We start from the raw sequence: 20352 nt of genomic DNA on the forward strand, positions 1-20352 counted from the left end.
GAACTTATTGCTGCCCCACAGCAAACCCTGCTCCTGCACCTGGTGGATTGTCTGATTATTTCAGGTTTCAATGCCATTTTCATATCTGGTTATGCTGAGGGGATCTGTCCCTCCCACTATCAAAGCAGCTCCCTAAAAATTCACAGCGTGCCTCTGTCCCTGGGAATGGTCAGGGCAGGATGGAGAGCAGTGCTGTGGAGATCAACAGAGGTGACAGAGGTAAGACACTGGCAGGCAGACAGATGGCAAGCAGGGTGGCAGGCAGACAGGTGACTGCATGGCAGGTAGAAAGGCAGAGAGTGGCAGTGTGGCAGGACAACCCAGCTGTGCTGGGCTGGGTCCCCTACACAGCTGCTTGTTCACTGAACCTGTTCATTTGGGCAGATACTACGCTTCACAACCCAAGTGCTGCCTTTCTTTGATGGTGCCCAAAATCCACATCCATGTTTCCTCAGATTAACAAAGCTGCTCTCACCTTCTGCCATTGGAGCAAGGTGCCTGCTTCCACTTCCATGGCAGAGAAAGCCTTCCCTGACCCTCACTTGCTTTTTCACACTGAACTTTCTTGTGCCTGGAGCTCAGGCACTGCCCACCTGGGGCAGCCACCTCAGTGCAGGCACCTCTCCTCCCCAGGGACGTGGCTGGGCTCTCTGTCAGTGGCTGGGGCTGCCCACACACCATGGCCAGAGGCACTGCCACCTTCAGTGCCCTGCTTTCCAGCCTGTGGTGCCTTGACAGGGCTACATGGGAAAGGAAAACTGACATGAGCCCCCCCTACCCTGCTCATCCCCCTTATTGGGGCAGCAGCTGGCGGTGCCTGACCCTTGCTGGGCTGAGCTCAGCCAGCCGTGTTGGGGTGCTCCCTGCCTGCACGTACTGTCACAGGGTATTTGGGTATTTCTCTGGCTGTACATGTGTTTGCCTGGCTGACATTCCCCTGGGAATGGGAGTATTTGCACCCCACATGCCCAAGCTTTTGGTGCCTTCCTGTTTGCACTGGAGGTTGAGTATCCTGGGACACCAGTGAATGCCCAGGGCTTGGCACAGAGTCCCTCAGACCTCAGCTCCCACCCCCTTGGAGCTGGAAAGAGGGTGGCAAATGTGACCTCATGAAGACGAGGAGCAGCCCACCCTGGGGAGGGAAGGGATGTCAGCCCTCCTTTCAAAGCCACCCGTGGACAGTCTGGGAAGAGGATGGCCAAGTCTGCACAGGACCAGGGTATGGAGGACACATATCTCCCAGGATGGGTCCCATCACAACAAGGACCACCTGACAGATAGGAACTTTGGCTTCAAAGTCCCCAAAACCAAAAGAAGGGTGAGGAGCAAGGGGACCATCCCTACTCCCACAGGGCTTGTCTAACCCTGTTTCTGCTCCCCACCATCCAGAAAAGAGATTTTTTTGTTGTTGTTGTTGTTCTTTTTTAGTCTTTGAAGACCTCATTTCTTGTCCATCTAAAGGTGAAGCAGGAGGTTTGAGAAAGGGATTAAGTGCAATCCAGAAAAGATCTGGCTATGATAATCCCTGGTGTAGTTGCACTGTGCAGGATGGCAGGTGACTGCCTCAGAAGGTGAGATGGGCAGCATGAAGAGTCAGTTATAGGCAGGTATTTTCCCTTAGAAACTTGAGAACAGTCAGCCTGGGAAGGCAGAAAGGCAGCGGAAATGATGCTGTGCTGAGCCTCAGGGACAGGACTGTGGTTTCCTGTGGCAGAATCAGCAGCAAAAGCAAATAATTTTTTTCCCATAAATTAATATACTAATGTCTTGGAATAGATTAACACGGATTTTCCAGGGTTAAGTGCTTATTGAATTGAAGTGAGGAGGTAAACCCCTGCAAACAGACTCACAGACTGAACACAGCAGTCCTGCAGAGAAGTCCTGCTCCACAGTGATGGGCACTGCCAGGGTGAAGGTGGGGACAGGACTGGAGCTCATGCCCTGTGGGACCTCCAGCTGCAGAACCTGTGCAATGGAGCAGTGTTGCATCAGGGCTGGAGGTTCCTGCACAAGCCCTGGGCAAAGGCTTAGCCCCATGAGCACCTCTGTGCCCCAATACCACAGTGATGGGCAGGGAGCTCTGCAGAAGTTGCAATGGTGTGATGTGTGCTGTGCATGGGTCAGCTGTGAGCAGCAAGAAAGCTCCTTGCTTCAAGAAAGTATTGAGGAGTAGGCAGTTGTGAGGAGCCTCAGCTCACACCCTCAGTGTGAGGTTGTGACCCGCAGCCTGCAACCCAGCTGCTCTAGGAGCCGTGACTTCCAGCCTTCTCTCCTTGTTTATTATTTTGTTCACTTTTGTATCCCACTGTGTAAGCAAGCTGCAAATGTCCTTCTCGGAGGAAGGAACCAAACCTCCTTTGGCTCACTCCTCCTTATGTAAATGCATCACATTTTTCACTTGTGACCATATTGAAAACAGCCTCAGTATACATCTGGGCTCCTCAGAGCTGTCACGAAGCTCTTGTGATGATTAAAAGCAGGAATACAGCCACAGCTGTTAATCATTGTAGATGAGAGGTTCTTGGAGCTTTTCTGCATCTCAGGATGTTCCCACATCCCACTGAATCCATCTAAGGGCTAAGCCCCAGGGAGGGGGCAGGATGGGGTTGAGCCTGGGGTCAAGGACCATGCCCGGAGGGGTAGATGGGGCTGATCCCAAGGACACAGGCTGTGCCCAGGGAAGGACAGGACTGGGCTGAGCCCTCCCGGTAACGGTGATGCTCGAGAGACAAAGCTGGTTCTGGGCCAGGGCGGTACCTGAGGGGCCGGGCTGGGGCTGATCCGGGGCAAAAGAACCGTGCCTGGGGGAGGTAGATCGGTCTGGGCAGAGAGGGCAGGAAGATCTGAGTGCGGGTCCGGGGCAACCGCAGGACTCGCAGCCCGGGCCGCCCCGCGCGGTGCCACGGAGCCCGGCGTCCCGCCCGGGTGGGCCGGGGCGGCGGTGACTCAGCCGGGAGAGGCGGGCGAGGAGGAGGCGGGGGAGGAGGAGCGGCAGGAGCCGCCGCCGCTGCCGAGCCGCTCACCTGCCCGGCTCCGCCATGGCCCGCCGTCTGGCCGCCCTGCTCCTGCTCCTGGCCCTCGGCTGCCTGCTGGGTATCCTCCTCCTCCTCCTCGGCTCTGGGGACACACGCGGCCCGCCGGGCTTCAAGGTGAGCGGGGCGGCGCGGGGGCACCGGCAGGTCCTGGGCTGCCGGGGGCCGGGGGAGTCGCCGTGGGCACGTCGGTGTACGGCATTCCCGCTGCGCGGGAATACTGCTGCGGGAGAGACGCCGGCACCAGAGGATCCCCAGGGTCACGGGAGGCGCCGGGGCTCAGGGGTCCCTCGTGTGCGGGGAGGGTCGCAGGGAGCAGCGCCCGGCGGGTGCGCAGGCACGGAGCTGCCCCAGCGGCGAGACCCGCAGCGTGGCATCTCCGCTGCGGGACCCCGGCTGCGGGACCTTCGGCCGTCCATCCCTTGTGCCTTAGGACGTGCGCTTTGGGACGGGAATCTGTAGGACACACAGAAAGATAGCGGCCCCCAGGTCAGGGCTGCCGAGTCAGCATCTGCTGCTGCTCTGCCTGGGCCAGGGCTTCCCTGCACAACCCGGCATCTCCCCGGGCTCCACTGCATTGCCTGAGCCAGTGCTGCTGGGTGACAAATGTACTTTCCTTTGAATACAAGCTGCTTTTTTTTTTTTTTTTTTTTTTTTTTCTTTTTCATTGTAAATTCGGATGATGAAAGAGGTTCCCGAACAATTTCTTGTTGGCCAAGTACTCCCTTTGTAGGACAAGTCTCTTGTTTTAAAATAGTCCCAGGCTCTTGTCCTGAAAAATATTTCATCTAAAACTCCCTTTTTCTCATCCCAAGCAATTTACTTAGAAACTTTCTGAGCCAGCCTGCATGCCAGATGTGCTGCTGCCTTCTCTCTGGGTTTGTCAGATGTAATGAAGACCAGAATGAGAAGACATGCTGGCTTAGCCAAGATGACCCTTTTTGCTCCTAGTATAACTACCAATTTTTAACTCCCTCTCTGTGACACCTTTCTTGGCCACCTGTTACCACATGTTGGGGCATCTTGGACAGTGTCCTGAGCTGTTTTCAAAGTGCATTTTATCTTTTGGAACATGGAGGAATTAGATCGGTACGAAGACCCCCATATGGAGCACTTGGATCAGCCTGGAAAGCCTTTCTTCTTCCTGGTTCCAAAATGGACCTTTGGTTTTAAACCAAATGAATTCCCAGAAACTTTTTTCCTTGTGCTTTTTTTGGTGCTTTTTCTCCCTCTGAATGCTAGCATCTTCTAGTCTGCAGGCACTGCTGCGGTTTGGGGCCAGGCGTCTCTGAACACCCACCTGGGTCCTGACCCTGCTCTGCACAAGGCCTGGCCCAGGGACTCCGGGTTCCTGGATGTGCCAAGTGCTATGAGATCCAGCGTGGTGTGTGCTTTGGTGTCCAGCAGTGCCTGTTCCCATGGGGCTGGCACCAGGAAGGTGCTGAGGAGCTGCTTTCACACAAAACCCAGTGCTGTTTTGAGAATGCAGAAATTTCTGAGTTATTTTAACTCAGCCCAAAAGATGCCCACGTGGCTTAGAGGTCAGTCCTGCTATGGGAGACCCTGGGCACATCTTCTGATGGCCTGGACAAGATGTGGTCCTTGCTGACTCAGTCCACATTAGCTGCTGGATAGTGCTGTTCACTGCTGAGCTACAGCTCCACATTTTCCCTTTCCAGCTCCTTTGCATGGAATGTAGACCTAAAACCACCCTGGATTAGTTATCTTGCTGCTGAGGGACTGATCCTTCCCTCATGGGTCTGCAGTGGAGCTCAAGGCCTGACTGCCCAGAGCTGCTGCCTGCTCTTGACAGCCCTTTTCTTTCTTTTGGCAAATGTATCTCTGGCAATTTCTACATCCTGTGGCTCCTGTGGCTACTGCAGCAGGAAGGAAACCTGTCACAACTCACTGCAAACCTGGGTGCTGCATGACCTCACCATCCTTCAGAGAGGCAGAATGGTGGGAGGCCAGGGATGAGCCCTTCATGCAACATGGGACAGCCTGGAGGGTCTGTGGAATGGGGGCTGGAATCCTGGGCATGGCCATGGGGCACAGTGCCAGGCAGCAGCACATGGGGCATTCTCAGTGTCCCCATCTGCCTCCTCCCCTGGGCAGAGCCATACACTGATCAGAAGCCCAAAGCACTACTCATGGCCTTTGGGAACATGACTGTCTTCCGTGCCCGCTCTGCAGGGGCTTCAGGACTGAGCAACCGAGACTGGGGCTGGCCTGAGTGATGTTGCATTGGGGCAGAGCCCTTGGAACCATGGGTGACCTAGGTGGCAGCAGAGATAGGGTTGGCATTGGAAAACTGTCCCAGTGTGGGGCCACAATGGAGACCCCTCTGTGTCCCCTCTGCCTACAGCATCGCCAGGGTCTGCTCAGAGGGTTCTGTTAGAAAAATCCCTGTGCCACCAGGAGATGCTGGTGTTGGGGACTGTCCCGCATGCATGAGGCCCTGCCAAAGCCCTGGGCACCAGTAGGCAAACATGCTGAGGCAGATGAGAGGGGCGATGGGAGCCAGGTCCTGGCATGGGAGTGCGCCAGGTCATCCCTGTGTCTCCCCAGCCCTCATTTGCAGTGTACTTGTTAGCAGACACAGGGCAGCTCAGCTGGCAGAGCTGAGGACAGCACTTATGCTGCACATCACTATTGGGGTGGGCTTTTATCCTCCCTGCTGGGGCTTCCCACCTGTAGGGCCCCTGGAGCCCACCTGCCCATGCCCATGGCTCAGCCGTGACCCAGACCCACACAGCAGCGCACTCTGCTCGGGGGAATGCAGTGGCTCTGATGCCCAAGCCCAGGCAGGGACAGAAGCTGAGACAGGGACAGGATCTGGGGCCAGGGGCTGGCACCATTGCACAGCACTGTAGGTGATCCCATTCATGATTTCTGTGTGAATGCTGGAGGCGTGAGGTACCCTTGGGACTGGAGGAGATGACATTTCTTCATCACTGGGAACATACTAGGCTGCCCATGTCTGCCTTGGTGCCTTCACGCACCACGCGCACAATTCCCACCCCTGCTTACCACTCCCAGGCAAGGACGTCTTCTCCACGGGGACAAACTGGGGTGCCAAACTCTGTGCCCTCAGAAGGGCTGGCACGAGGCTGTGGTGACTCCTCTCCTGCTGCGGTGACTGTGGGGTGAGCTGCGGCAGCAGCCAACCAGGCACTCTCTGCAGAGGCAGCACCATCGTGTTGCAGCACCTTAGCTCAGCCAGGCCAAGCTCTGTTGCCGCCACCACCAAGGCTGGGGGACCCATGGGATGCCCCTCACCCACCACTCCACACCTGGTGGCAGTGGGCTGGGGGTCCAAGAGGAGATACCCCCACCCCGACCCACAGTGTTGGCAGCAAAGGGCACTAGAATGTGCCTACATGGCGCAGCCAGTTCTGCATCCTGCCCCAGTGGTGCCGCTGTCACCCCAACATGCCACCTCTGCACAGGACTTGCTCTGGGTGCAGGCTCCGTGCTGCCTCTCACTGCCTGCACTTCCCTGGGCACGCAACATGCTATGTGTGCCCATGCACACCTATGCACACACCCCTCCTAAGTGCATGTGTGCACAGACACGCATTGGCACACCTATGTGCATGCACTCCTCACCCATGCACACCCACGTGTAAGCAACCCCACATACCTGCATCCACACCTAAAGCTGCACACACCTTTGTATGTCCATGCACACACACACAAACATGCGCACTCCTGCAGCGTGTAGACCACATGCACACATATATGCATGTACATGTGCACATACATTTGTGCACCTCTCTATGTGTGCAGCTCCACCCCAGTTATGTACAGCCCCATGAATACATCCTGGTATGAGCTCTCCATGGGATGGGAAGTGGGGCACAACAAAGCCAGCCCTGCTGAGCACAGGAAGAAACCCTGGGAACCAGTCTTCGCCCTGTCACGGGTGGTGGGTCTCCTCCTGCTCACCCTAGAGCCAGCCATGTAGCCATGTCCCTTTCTGCCATGGGGTGTCTGGCATTGCCAGCATCCCCCTCCCACGCTGACCCCATTCCTGGTGGGTGGCACCAGGTATCCCTGGCACTGCAGGTCATCCTTATTGTTTCATACTCCAGCACCTCTCAACCCTTGCCACCATGTAGATATCCCTGTCTCCAACCTTCTCCCTCTCAGTGGACTTCAGCCCCTCCATGGCATCTCTGGGCTGGAGACTACTCCTAGGGTCTTGGCTGTGCTCAGCCCTGGGTTTGGGGATGACCTACCAATGCTTTCCTGTTTGGGACAGCCTTGTCACCCTGCTCCTGCTAGTGTCACTCCAGGTGATATTTGGGGTAATGCGGTGCCTTGTGAGCAAACTGGAGACATTTGCATGGTGACTACAGGGTGCGTGGGCACATGTGCCACTGAGGTGGACAGAGGGGGGCCCCCTAGGGCTGGACCCTCCTCAGACTCCCCTGTGCTTGGTCAGTGACTGCTCATCTGGGGATGCAGGGGTGACCACGGGACCCCAGGGAGGCAAGGCAAGGCAGAGGTTGCTCTGGTGAGAATGGACTGGGGTGCCACATGCTGGGCAAAGAGGGTGTTGAGACCCCTCTAAGCCTGCCTGGAGCACTCACCCCAGCACCCAGCCCAGGAGGCTGGGGAGAGGTGTTGTGGGGGAGTTGTCAGCCTCTTTCCTTCTCTCTGCAGTGCTTGTCAGGAGCTGAAGCTACTCCACTGCTTCAGCCTGGCTACAGAGGGGGATTCTCTGCTGGCTTGTAGCTTTTGGCCCAGGGCATGAGCAAATCACAGGGCGAGTCTGGGAGGGTCACCCATGTGAGATGGTTCTCTGAGGGAGCAGGAGGTACCACTGGTGCAGGGCCATGAGTTCACGGTGTAATTGAGGCTACCTATAAGTGTGGACCTCAAGTGTCCCTGACACTTCTGTTGCCTGAGCTGGTGAAAACCAGGTGATAGGGACAGGGGCACCCATGGCAGGCAGGGCTGGGGTGGCTTCCAGAGCCGGGTAGGGAGAGGAGCTGCCTACTCCAGCCCTTGGCTCTATTGAGTCTGGGCAGGGCAGGAGACAGAGACTCAGAGGAGGAGGTTTAAGCCTTAGATGGCTTCACCCCAGAGATGCTCAGCTGGAGTGGTGCTGGGTCCTGCCTTGCTTTCCCCCTATACTCACAGCCCTGAAGGGGCACAGTGGGGGCCAGCATGGGCAATCCCAAAACCATGGGCAGCAGGGGTCAGGCAGAGGGGTATGCCCAGGGGTGCTGCAGGCAGCATGTATGGTGTCCCCTCCCTGGGAGCTGGGTAACCTTGTTTGGCAGGAGGAGCAGGGTTATTTATAGCCAGAGAATAGCCAAGCCATACAAGGGCAGGAGGGATGAGGGGCTTGGCTGCCCTTCTTTGGCCAAGAGCATCCCGAGGAGCCATTTCAGGTGTCTCTCCCCACCACCAGTCCCAGGGACCAGCTAGCGTGGCTCAGCAGGCAGCCAGGAGTGATGGTAACCTGCAGTGGGGGAGGAGCCCCCTGAGCTGCACTCAAGGGGGTCCCCTTACCCAAAAAGGCAGAGTCCCTGTGCTGTTCCAAATAGCATTCCAGAATGGCCAGTATCCCAGTCCCAGTCACATGCCAGGCAGTGCCCTCTTTGGGCAGCTGTGGGCCCAGCAGTGCCAGGCTGGGCTGAGCAAAGCCTACCTCTGCCAGATGATGCTCCGGAGCTCCTGGGCACTGACAGGGTAGGAGTGTGGACTGGTTGTGCACTGAGCCCCAGTGTCTTCCCTTGGTAAGGGCTGGAGCCTGCAGGCCTGACCCACTGCCTTCCCCCTGCAGTACGGCATCGTGCTGGACGCTGGGTCCTCCCACACCGCCATGTTCGTCTACAAGTGGCCCGCAGACAAGGAGAATGACACCGGGGTGGTCAGCGAGCACGGCATGTGTGATGTGGAGGGTAAGGGCTGGCCCTGGTCCGGGGCTGGTGGCGGTGTCTGTTGCATCCCTGTGGCAGGGCAGCATGGTGTGAGTGCCCCTGCCATGCCCAGCTGCCTCCCTCTGTGTTCACCAGTGTAGTGACGTTCTAAAGGGTTCAGCTCTATTCCTAAAATGTCTCCCACCTCCCCCCAAGGCTTGCATCTGTGCATGCTTGTGGTTTATCTTTTCCTGGTAGGTACTGAACCACCAGGGAACAATCCAGCTCCCTGCCTAGCCCAGTGAGGAGCCCGGGTCAGTTTTTCACTCTCCATTTATCAACCTTTCCCAGACTGTCAGCCAGCAGAGGATGCAGTGTGGGCAGAGATGTGGCTGGACCCCGGATGGCTCCATGCCCACAGAAAACTGCCTTTTGGACAGCCTGGAAGGGGCAAAGCTGCTCACCAGGCATTTTCTCACTGAGCATCATCCCCTCACCAGCAAGGAGCAATGCTTTTTCCTCTTCACAGGTCCTGGCATCTCCAGCTACAGCTCGAACCCTCTGGCAGCTGGGACAAGCCTGGAGCACTGCCTGAACCAGGCCCTGAGAGATGTGCCCAAGGAGAAGCACACGGGCACACCGCTTTACCTGGGCGCCACGGCTGGCATGCGCCTGCTCAAGTGAGTGCACAGGGGACAGGGGAGCCCTGTTGTGCCACTCTGACATGCCAGCTTGCCACACACAGCAGGGGTGCAGGTGGTGAAGGATGGCTGAAGCGTTGCCCCTTTGCTGGGCAACGCTCTTGACCACCCACCTGCCCAGTGCTGTGTCCCCTGCAAAAGTGGTCCTGCCTTTCAGAGCAGGATACACTCTGCAGGGCACAGCCAGCACAGTGCTAGTAGGGGCTGCGGGAGGGACCAGCACCAGGATAACCCACCCAGACTTTTTGGTTGCTAGGAGGAAAATCCCTTGCACCCACTGCCAGCCTGATGGGACAGTGAGAATAATCACCCCTCAAAAAGCACACAGGGGGAGTTGTGCTCCCCTCACTCAGCCCAGGCAGGATGCATTCCATTGTCCCAGCAGAGAGGAGCACACTTCATTCCTGCTACCTGCCTCCTCCAGCAGAGACAAGGGGAATTAGCTAGTGGTTTTTTGGGACATGCCTATGAGTACCCATGCAAGGGCTCACCTCTCTCCTGGGCCCTGCTATGGCAGTGCTGGCCCTCAAGGGCCACTGGGACAGGGAGGGCTCTGCAGCACTGTGGCACAGGTCTGTCACTCCGCCCTCTCACTTGGCCCACAGCATTGCGGACCCACAGGTGTCGGACGCTGTCCTCAGAGCTGTAGCAGCCACGCTGAAGACATACCCCTTTGATTTCCGGGGAGCAAAGATCCTCTCAGGGGAAGAGGAAGGGGTCTTTGGCTGGGTCACTGCAAACTATCTCCTGGAGAACTTCATCAAGGTGGGCAGAGGATAGTGACATCCAGTGGGATGGCTGTAGTGGCTGGGCAGCTCACCATACACTTATGCCTGCTCTTGTGCTCCTTGGCTTAGCGTGGATGGCTCGGAGAATGGATCCAGCCTCAGAAGAAGACCCTGGGGGCCATGGACTTTGGAGGTGCTTCCACACAGATCACCTTTGAAACCAGGGACACAATTGAAAACCCCAGAAATGAGGTGATGCTGAAGCTGTATGGCCAGGCATACAAAGTGTACACTCACAGCTTCCTCTGCTATGGGAGGGACCAGGTCCTCAAGAGGCTGCTCTCCAAGTTCCTCCAGGTACAGTGTGTGTTTGATGTGGATGCTGGCTGTCACAGTTGCCCCTCAGCTCGGTGTTTATTCTGTCCTTCAGCCCTGGACCAGCTGCACACCTTTACCAACCAACTTGGGTTTTGCCCCCAACTCTTTCCTATGTTCCCAGGGTTTCTCATACTATCTCCCTTAGATGATGCAGCCCTTGGCTGAGCCAAGACACCCCAAGCCATTTTGAGAAACTTTTGTCAACTGCTGTGTCTGGCTGCTCAAGCTCCACGGGAGCTGTGCTATGCACAGCTCATGCACCCCATGTGTCCCTCCTCCGGCAGGCTGAAAACTATCAAGAAACTGTCTCCCATCCCTGCTGGCCTAAGGGCTACAACAAGAGCCTGTTGCTGAGCAGCATCTACAACAGCCCCTGCACGGAGAAGGAGAGGCCAAGCCTTGCCCTCAACACCACTGTTACCTTGGTCGGCACTGGGAACGGGAACCTCTGCACTCTGCATGTCAGCAAGCTCTTTGACTTCACCAACTGCTCCTTCTCTCACTGCTCCTTTGACGGTGTTTTCCAGCCAAAGGTTTCAGGAAACTTCATTGTAAGTCCCATAAGAGGAGGGTGGTGACTCAGCTGCTGCTGGGCAGCTCCCCAGCATCAGTTGGCAGCAAAATCAGACCCCCAGCTCTGTAACAGCAGTTGTTGGTGCCCACCACATTGGCCAGAGTGTCAGCTAATGGTCAGAGAGTTTACTCCCAGCCTGTCTCACAGCTGCTCCTTTGCCTCCATCAGGCCTTCTCTGCCTTCTTCTACACGGTGGATTTTATACAGACCGTGATGGGAAGGCCCGTGCACCTGCCCAGCGACCTGAAGGATGCTGCAGAGACCATCTGTGCCACCAGCTGGAGTGAGGTGGGCTCCCTGGGCACCATGGGAAGGAGGGGGCTGCTTCACGTGGGGTATCACCCAGGCTTTGAGAGAAGCCCTTGGAGTCACTGGGTTTCCTGGCACCAATGGACTAGGGAGAAGGCAATTGATGGCTCCGACATGGGACTGGGAGGGGGCTCAGGTGGGTAGGGGTAGCCTTGGCCTCACAGATGTAACTACCCTGAGCTTCAGGCCACAGACACAAGCCTGGCCATTGCTGGTTTGACCTCTCTTCTCTTTCCCTCTGTGCATCCCACCCAGCTGCTCCTGAAAGCCCCAAAGCTGGAAAAGAGGCTGCCAGATTACTGTGCTGTCAGCACATTTGTGTATTTGCTCACCACCAAAGGCTACAGCTTCAACAACCACTCCTTCCCCAACATTGCCTTCCAGAAGAAGGTGGGTAGCATCAAAATACATCCCCATCCCATGGGATCTCTTTGGAGTTAGGCCAAAGAACCCTGCAGGAGAGATGATCCCACATGGAAAAAGAGGCAAGCAGAATCAAGGAAGATCTCAGTGAACAGGGGCAGGATGGAGCTCTCAGTTTTTGGAGGGATCTCCTAGTGGATGGAAACAAATGAGCTGAGCTGTCTGTTGGGGTTGTCATGGGATCAGGTCCTTCAGCCCTTCCTTGGCCCTCAAGACAGCAGCCATCCCAAATAATGCTCTGCGGAGGCTTTTTGGGAAGTTACGTCAGGGCAGGAGGTACTTTTGTCTGCACATGCTATGGGATGTGCAAGGAGATCAGGACTGGCCTGAGCATACTAGGTTTTACTCCCAGGGCATGAACCCAGTTCAGCACAAGATGGTCACTGCTCTGTCCCTGTGCTGGCTAGACCTGTGGGCAAGCAGAGGCTCAAGGGGGCTGTGGGTTCCCACACACTTTTCTCCCTTGGGCTGACACTGAAGCTGTCCCAGAAGAGTCTGCAGCACAAGTCTTACTAGTAGCAGCTGACAGAGCTGGGGAGACTCAGCCTGGAGAAAAGGAAGCTCAAGGGGGACCTTCTCACTCTCTACAACACCCTGATAGGAGGTTGTAGCCAGGTGGGGTTGCTATCTTCTCGCAGGTAACATGTCACAGGCCAAGGAAATGGCCTCAAATTGTGCCAGGAGAAGTTTCAGTTATATTTTAGGAAAAATTACTTCATGGAAAGTGTGGTCAGGCATTGGAACAGGCTGCCTGCAGTTGGGGTAGTTACCATCCCTGGAGGGATTTAGAACATGTGCAGATGTGCCACTTGGGGACATAGTTTAGTGGTGGGCTTGGCAGTGCTGGCATTACTGGTTGGACTCCATGGTCTTAGCTGTCTTTTCCAACTTCAGTGATTCCCTGATTCTATGGTCTCCTGAGGCCCATACAGCTATGCTGGCTGGATGGTGACCATGCCATGCTGTTTCCTCAGGCAGGAGAAACCTCCATTGGCTGGGCCCTGGGCTACATGCTGAACCTCACCAACATGATCCCAGCAGAGAAGCCCTACTCCCACAAAAGTATGCTGTACAATTACTGGGTCATCCTCATCCTGCTCTTTGTGGTCACCACCCTGACATCCCTGGTGACTGCCATCTGCCTGCTCTGGCACAGCAAGTCCAGCATAATCTGATGGCAGGGACAGGGTGGGCCATATCTGCAGGACCAGCACCATCCTACCTGCCGGAGGCTCCACGGTCTGAATGCTTGGGATGTGGCAAGTGCTCAATGTCCTCCTCCAAAACCTGACACTATCCCAGAAGAATGACTGTGTCCTTTTGCCCTCCCCTTGCCCTCAAGCTGCGGGAAAGGAAGGACAGAAGAGGATCACTGATCCTGTGGGAGAAGGGCGTAAGTGTTTCCCTGCACTACTCAGAGATGGACCCTGGAGCAGGCTTGGAAATGGGACATTCAGAGCTAGGACATCTTCCTGCCACAAGAGCTGAGCTGAACTGAGCCAATGAGCCCAAGCAACAAGAGGATTAATTTTCATGTGTATGTGTATGAATGGGGAATATTACTTACACTAGTCCTTATAGCCAACCTCGCTAGCCTGTCCCTGGAGCATCAGCCCTGCCTCCTGGGGAGCTCTGGGCATCACCTGAATCTCACGTTGTCTTTCTGGCTGTTGTACAAACCCCACTGACCTTCCTGAAGGCATTTCCTTGGCCATTGGCCTCAGCTTTGGGTGATGCCTTCACTACCCCCATGGCTCCTATGCCAGACTTGTCTCTGCCACAGCCAGAGACTCCTGCACACCCCGGTTCCAGCAGCTCTGTCGTGCATGGCCATGCTGGCACAGAGCCGATGGGCTCCTGCACTGTGGGGCTTTGCTCTGCACTGGGATTTGAGCCTGGCATCACCCCACACCAGGCAGCTAGGAGGATGCACCTTCATTTCCAATTGAGTAAGAACAGGGATGTGCAAACATGAAGAAGGTTTGGTTTTGTTTGATTTTTTAAAATAATCTGAAATAAACCTTTGTAACCACTGCTATGGCTCACTGGCTTGTGATCAGCAACAGGCAGTTCAGCCTGGCTGTCCCATGGAGGCAAAGCCCCTCAGCCACATCCACAGGTCAGGCTCTGCCTGAAGGTCTCAGCCCTCGCAGCCTGTCCAGTGCTGAGACACTGTCACAGCTCTGTGCGCTCTACCAGCCTGGAGACAAACTCAAATAGACCAAGGTGGGCTGGAAACCTCATGCCAGACCCAGGCCCACCTGGAGAAGGAGGAGCTCCAGTCAGCCACAGTCACCAAGCTCATGCTTCCCCTCATGCTGGAGGTGCAGTCACCCCAAAGCCAGGAGCAGGCAGCTCAAACTGTTCTTCACTGCCACAGCCCCCAGCAAAACAACCTGCCAGCAGTCTGCACTGCCAGGGCCCAGCTCTGGTGCTCAAGGGCAACAGCAGAGCAGCTCACATTTGCTGCTGCAGTCACTGGCAGCTCAGACACCAGGATGCACGTCGCAGCTGCATGGGACTGGTCCCAGCTCTCCAATCCTTTGGGAAGTCTCCCCCTGCACATTCCACAAACACTAGAGAGGAGGGGCTGCAGGGAGCTGCAGTTATCTCACTGCCCTCTTTGTTCCTGCTGGCAGCACCAACTCTGCTCCGTGGGTTTGCTCACTTCCCAACACCCTTCCCTGCTCCAGCTGAACTCCTGGAATGCCATGCTTGACTCAACACACCTGTTCCCTGCAGCACTTTGCTTCCAGCTCTTCCACTGGCTGCTCCCCATCTCTCTGCACAGGGAAAACCTGATTCCAGTTCAGAGGATGCTGTGAACCTCCAAGCCCAGCTTCCTCCCCAAGCTCATCTCAGCACAGGGACTCCCTCACATGGTGATGTTCAGGGCCTGTCTATTGTATCTCACACAGAGAAGGCACTTCTGGTTCCTGAAGCTAAAACACTGCTCTAAGAACCTGGGCAGCTCCCAGAATTCAGGCTGGGTTTCCTCTTTCAAGAAATTCAGCTGCAGCTGAATCAGAGCTGGATGTCCACCAAGAGCAGACAATTAACTTAGTCAAGACTTGGAGTCTGACATGGAAAAACCCCACATGCCCCACTGTGTGCATGGGATTCAAGCAGTACCATTACCTTGCCAAGTAGTTATGGATTTGGATGGACAATCTGGGACTAGCCAGTGACAGGTGAGCACTGCAGAGAGGGGCCCTGGGCACATGGTCAGCTCTGTTGCAGGGGAAGGGGACACCCCAGAGGCCACCCAGCTGTGGGACTCAGCTCAGGCCTGTTCAGGTAGGTATGAAAAGCCTTGCTGCTGTGGTGGAAGGGACATGGGACTGGCTGGGCTCAGGAAACATAGGTGGCACAGCAACAGCTCTGCCCTCACAACTTAGCCCAGACCGGTCTGCACCTGCAGTCTCAGAGCAATCCAAGTGCTGACTGTGACTGCCATCACCACAGAGGGACCAGAGATCTCTGCTCCAACATTCACTGCAGAGGTTGCCTCAGGTTGACGTTCACCACCTGCTTTGCCCTTCACCTCATCCACAACGAGTGCATTCAGCTCTCAACTTTTATTGTACCCCCAGTGCAATGTGCAGAGGCCATGGGGCAGGCAGCAATCCCTGAGGTGCCTCCACCATGCTCCCTCTGGCAGGATCAAGTCCTCTGAGCTTCCCAGAAGTGTCACCAAGCCCACCACCCTCAAGGGCAGCATGGGCAGCATCAGGCTGAGCAGACAGGAGGGAGTGAAAGCAGGACACGAGCACGGCAGGCTATGCTCTGCTGGCTACTCCACCACGTCACCGTACCTGTTTCTCCTCAGCAGTGTTGTAGTGCCGTCCCCATCTTCTGCACTAGGGAGGTTTTCTGCAACAAGAAAATACAAGTTCCCTGGACCTCCAACTACCCTGCTGAGTATGCCAAGCATGGGCAAAGAACCACAGAGCCTTGGTGAAGCACGTAAAGCCTCTTCAAGTTGGCCTAGCTTTGGGAGTTCAAGGTATGTATGGGAGAAAGCAGCGAGCAGCAACAACAATTGTACAGCAGCAGCTGTCTTGATGCCCCTCAAATTCCACCCACTCTACTGGGCAGCAAATCCCTCCACACCTCAGTTGCTCTCTCCATCCCTTACCTTCTCCTTCCTCTTCCAGCAAATAACCCTTTTGTGCTGGCTTTCGTGACTATCCAAAGCAGGCAGGGCAGAAGGCAGCAGCAAGTGCACCCAGCCCACATCACCAGCCCTGCCCAGGAACCCACTGTGCCGGGTGCACAGAGGCACAGGGGAGGCATGAAACCAGGTAAGGAGCTCCACCCACCACGGGTGCTCCCACTCCCACCCCTTGGCTGCAGGGTGCCAGTGTGGGACTTATAATATGAGATTTTGGCAATGACACAGTCACCAGGTAAATTACAAGACAGGAGCAGCAAAGTAATTATTGCAGCAGGGAAGAACCAGGCACAACAAGCTCAGGCAAAGCAGTAGGGAGATATGACTGTACCTGCGGGCTGAGACACCCCACCAGTCACGGCGAGCTCTTGTGGGGACTTGCCTGTCTCCAGATAAATCCAGAAGTTGGAGCATTTCTGTGTCTCAGCTCTGGTTACCACGTAGCTTCCGAGGGACCCTGCAGCTGGGGCGGCCGAGGTGCTTCTGGGAGTGCCAGCAGCACCACGGTGGGGACAGCACCTGCTGCCGCGAACCCTCCTAAGCCTTGGGGACCGGGGCACAGGGAGGTGGCTGGAGCCAGAGACGAGCTCCCATAACAGTGGCAAACACCTCTCTGTACCGCTCGGGCTGGGCACTTACCCGCAGCCAACAGCAGGCTCCACTGCAGGCTGTATGGCAGCTTCTGCCGAGCCATCTTCTGCACCGCGAAGGCGGCCCCGCTGCCTGCCGAGACCGGGGCCGGGGTTATCGGACACGGCCGGGACGCCCCCGCTGCCCCCGGGGAGCGGCCAAGGACAACCCGGGGGATGCCGGGGTGGGTGGACCGGCCCGTACCTGCCAGGAAGGTGCCGATGCCCTTCATGAAGGCGTGAGACTGGCAGGCCGCGTACTGCTGCAGCGCCTGCGGGGAGGCGTCAGCGCGAGGGCCGGAGGCCCACCCGGCCCCCCAGTGCCGGCCCTCCCCGCACCCCCAGGCCTCCCAGCCCGTCCCCCGCGGGGCGCACCGGGTGCCTGGCGGCCACATCATCCTCCACCCGCCGCACGCCCAGGTTCACCATGGCGAGGCTGTCGGGCCCGGCTCGGGGCAGGATCCGCCCCTTCCGCCGTGCTCATGGCGGAACCGGCAGGGTCGTTTCATGTGCTGCGAACCGGGACGGGCCGATTCCTCTGCTTCTGCGGATCCGACGGCGCTGTCTAGTGAGAGCGGGGCGAGAGAAGGAGCACGTGGGGGGCGGGGGGGGCCGAGCGGCCCTGGCCTGAGCTGCTGCCTCCCACAGTGTGACCGACGCGATGGAGGTCTGGGCCGGGGAGCTCGGTGGCTGCCCGGCGCTCGGCTCTGTATGTACCAGGGGGGACCGGGAGCGGCGGGAGAGCCCGGGGCTGAGACCCGGGGTGCCGGCGGGGCAGGGATGGATTTGGACCCGGGCTAGGCCGTGTTGGACGTGCTCTCCTCCTTCTCTCCCTCTGCAGCGGTGTCCGCCGGAGGAGCACGGCGCGATGCTCAGGTGGGTACCGCCGCCCTGGCACCCTCCTCGCTGCGGGCTCCCTCTCGCCCGGGCTCCTCCCACCCTAGGCCCCACCTCGCCCGGGGCCCCTCTCTCCCGCTCCCCTTACCCCTCTCCCCGCAGGGCCGCCCTGGGTCACGGCGCCGCCGCGCTGAGCCTGGGCCCGGGTTCGGCCGCGCTGCTGCTGCCGGAGGAGCCGCAGTGCCCGGCCCTGGCCCTCGCCCAGCTGCCCGCCGCCGAGGCGCGCAGCCAGCTGCAGGCGCTGCTCTTCGGCATGGCCGGCTGCATCGAGAGCCTGGAGAGGCGCCTGGAAGGTCCGTGGTGGGTTTAGAAGAGGGGAGGGCTAGCAGCTCCTGCCACCTTCACGGGATTGTCACTCCCACCTAAGGTGCCCTAGGTGCCCCAGTCCAGCCGCAGCAGGAAAGGGCTTCACCCCAGGTGGTTTCTTCTCACCGGTCCCGGTAGAAGAGCTGCTGCCTGTCACTTCCCTGTTCGTGCTGGCCCGTTCTCAAAGCTGGCCGGGGTCTGCACCAGACCTCCACAGGCAGAAGAGACCCTGCCTGGGCTGGGAGGACACAGTGGTGTGTCTCTGTGTGGAAACACAGCCCTTGTCCTCAAGGCCAGCACCACACTAGCATCCTGAGTGTGGGAGTCACCTTACAGATATCTTTGTCTGAGGGGTCTGGAAAGATTTTGGAGCAGCAGCAGTCTGGATGGAAGTGCTGAGAGGAGAATGGGGCTCTGTTTGGCTGTGGAGGAAGCTCACTGGGGAGGCTTGAAGTGCTACATGCGGAATTGGGGGATGTTGTCACAAGCTTTGGCTCTGGCTCCTGTCTCAGTAGCAGTGGAGACGTTAGCATCTTCCTGCAGCCCCGAGAAGAACGCTGCCCGGAGCCAGCAGCTCTTCCTGCCAGGTAGGCACTGCCAGGGGCACCTGCCCTGCTCCTGCAATCTTTTGTCTTCTCCCTCCTGGAGGCTGCTTGTCCTGTAATCATGTGCTCTCCAGGACACTCTGAGTGCCCTCGGCTCTGGCTGCTAGCAGCAACCACCCGTTGTCCTGGTGCTCTTCCAGGCAGAGCATGGGCAGGGCTTAGTGTGGTGGCTCTCAGGGTGTCTGGGAAGCTCAGGTGAAAGGCTGGGCATTGCCAACCTCAGAAGGAGGGCAGGCTTTCCTGTGCTTCCAAACTGGAGGCTGTGGTGGATCCACAGCTCCTTTTGGGAGAGGAGGCCAAGTCTGGCCCTTTCTTGCCCTCTGTGGCTGCTGGTCCTGCCAGGCTGGGCTCCCGGAGGCTCCCCCTGGCCGTGGGGGGGCAGGCAGGGCTGCCAGAGCTCCTGGGTAACCTGTAATCTGTGTCTTGCCTGTTCCCGACTGAGGCAGACCCCAGCCCCAGGAAGAGTAAGGCTTCTGGCTCAGCTTTGCCAGCCAAAAGGAAGGTACCGGGGGAGTCTCTCATTAACCCTGGTTTCAAAAGGTCAGTTCTGGGGTTGGATGCTGCTCACTTGGCACCTTGTGAGCTCTGTTGAAGTTTTGTGGCAGCAGGGCTTGGGACTCCTGACTCTGATGTTTCCTCCATCTCCTTCCAGCAAGAAGGCGCCATCTGGAGTGAATTTCGAGGACTCCTGATGGGTGCTGTCCTGTGCCCTGATGACAGCCCTATGGACCCCTGTGTGTGAGCGAGGAGGTGTCCCTGTTGTTCTGGACCTGCTGAGTGCCTTGACCCAGGGAGACAACAGAGGCAGCAGTACCTGGTAGCCACCCCTCAAGTTTCCCCTTTGTGGGGAACAGATGAAGCAGAGGGGACACCAGCATGGTGGGTTTTTCCCCTGCAGCTCTTCCCTGCTGGCAGGGACCAGCTCCTGACCTCACTTACCATAAACTGGTGGAGTTTCGATAGAGCTTTGATACTGTGGAATGGAAAGATCACCTGTGCTTTGCTTCTTGCCAGTAAAGGGGTTTTTAGCCAGCTGGTCTCTTTGGGTGTGTCTGTCCATTCTGCCTCTCCTTTTCTCAGGAAGCCTTGGGCTTCAGCTGAACCCAGATGTCTGGGCCTCAGAGAAATTCTCTTCCGTGCCAGCTTTTTGCAAGTGGGCTGATGGGTGTGTCGTTAGAACCTGGCCAGTCCCTCTGGAGAGCTGGGAGGGTGGGCTCTGCCTTGCTGGGCACTGGGAGAGCATGAGGATGTCAGTACATCCTGCCCTTGTGAGGGAGGAGCTGCTGGGGTGGTCACTCCAGACTCACACCGGTCTTACTTGCAAAGCTTTTATTGATTTCCAGGAACTTTGAAGCTTATCTTGGGCTTTCCCTGCTTCACAACCCCCAAGTCTGTTGAGAGCTTCCTAATAGTGAGTTCTGGGGGGAGCTGACCTGTGCCCATTGCCTGTGCTATTCCCCTCCAGCTCTGTTCCTAGGTCTCTATGGCTGTGCCAGGTCCCCACACTTGGTGCAGGTGAGAGGGCACCTTGTGGTGCCTGCTGCCCAGGTGGGTGGCACAGTGTGCCTGCCTGTGCAAGTGGCTGCAGGGCACGGTTGTTGTCCCCAGCTCTGCCCCTGCCCTCAGCTGGGCACAGCTATGGCACCGATGGTGCTGTGGCTGTCCCCCTTTGCCCTCATCCTGGTGCTCGAGGGGCCACAGAGCTTGTCCTGGTTGTGAGGAA

At 57.4% G+C, this 20352-nt stretch overlaps 3 protein-coding genes across 6 annotated transcripts; 2 read left to right on the top strand and 1 right to left on the bottom strand.

Moving 5' to 3' along the window:
* The first annotated feature begins 2662 nt into the window (after nt 1-2662).
* Nucleotides 2663-14052, top strand: ENTPD2 (ectonucleoside triphosphate diphosphohydrolase 2). The gene is made up of 9 exons (XM_041406521.1): nt 2663-3149; nt 8830-8947; nt 9435-9585; nt 10212-10371; nt 10464-10691; nt 10997-11263; nt 11455-11574; nt 11851-11985; nt 12993-14052. Exons 1-9 carry the CDS (start codon nt 3039-3041, stop codon nt 13191-13193), a joined length of 1491 nt encoding a protein of 496 aa, XP_041262455.1. The 5' UTR covers nt 2663-3038; the 3' UTR covers nt 13194-14052.
* Nucleotides 14053-15581: 1529 nt separating this feature from the next.
* On the bottom strand, nt 15582-17264 carry TMEM141 (transmembrane protein 141). 2 transcript variants are annotated; one of them, XM_041406547.1, is made up of 5 exons: nt 17197-17264; nt 17027-17093; nt 16832-16915; nt 16524-16649; nt 15582-15891 (listed from the first exon to the last, which is right to left on the bottom strand). In XM_041406547.1, exons 1-5 carry the CDS (start codon nt 17248-17250, stop codon nt 15812-15814), a joined length of 411 nt encoding a protein of 136 aa, XP_041262481.1. In that variant the 5' UTR covers nt 17251-17264; the 3' UTR covers nt 15582-15811. The 2 variants fall into 2 exon arrangements, with proteins under 2 accessions (XP_041262481.1, XP_041262480.1); XM_041406546.1 differs by having other exon boundaries at nt 16524-16655.
* Nucleotides 17249-19655, top strand: PAXX (PAXX non-homologous end joining factor). 3 transcript variants are annotated; one of them, XM_041406540.1, is made up of 7 exons: nt 17304-17389; nt 17470-17530; nt 17663-17697; nt 17821-18011; nt 18540-18611; nt 19076-19169; nt 19282-19655. In XM_041406540.1, the coding sequence occupies exons 1-7, from the start codon at nt 17304-17306 to the stop codon at nt 19319-19321; spliced, it is 579 nt and encodes a 192-aa protein (XP_041262474.1). In that variant the 3' UTR covers nt 19322-19655. The 3 variants fall into 3 exon arrangements, with proteins under 3 accessions (XP_041262475.1, XP_041262474.1, XP_041262477.1); XM_041406541.1 differs by lacking the exon at nt 17470-17530 and having other exon boundaries at nt 17249-17389; XM_041406543.1 differs by lacking the exon at nt 19076-19169.
* The last annotated feature ends 697 nt before the right edge of the window (nt 19656-20352 follow it).

This window comes from Onychostruthus taczanowskii, unplaced genomic scaffold (genome assembly GCF_017590055.1).
Source record: "Onychostruthus taczanowskii isolate IOZ18803 unplaced genomic scaffold, ASM1759005v1 scaffold25, whole genome shotgun sequence".
Classification (NCBI taxonomy): domain Eukaryota; kingdom Metazoa; phylum Chordata; class Aves; order Passeriformes; family Passeridae; genus Onychostruthus; species Onychostruthus taczanowskii.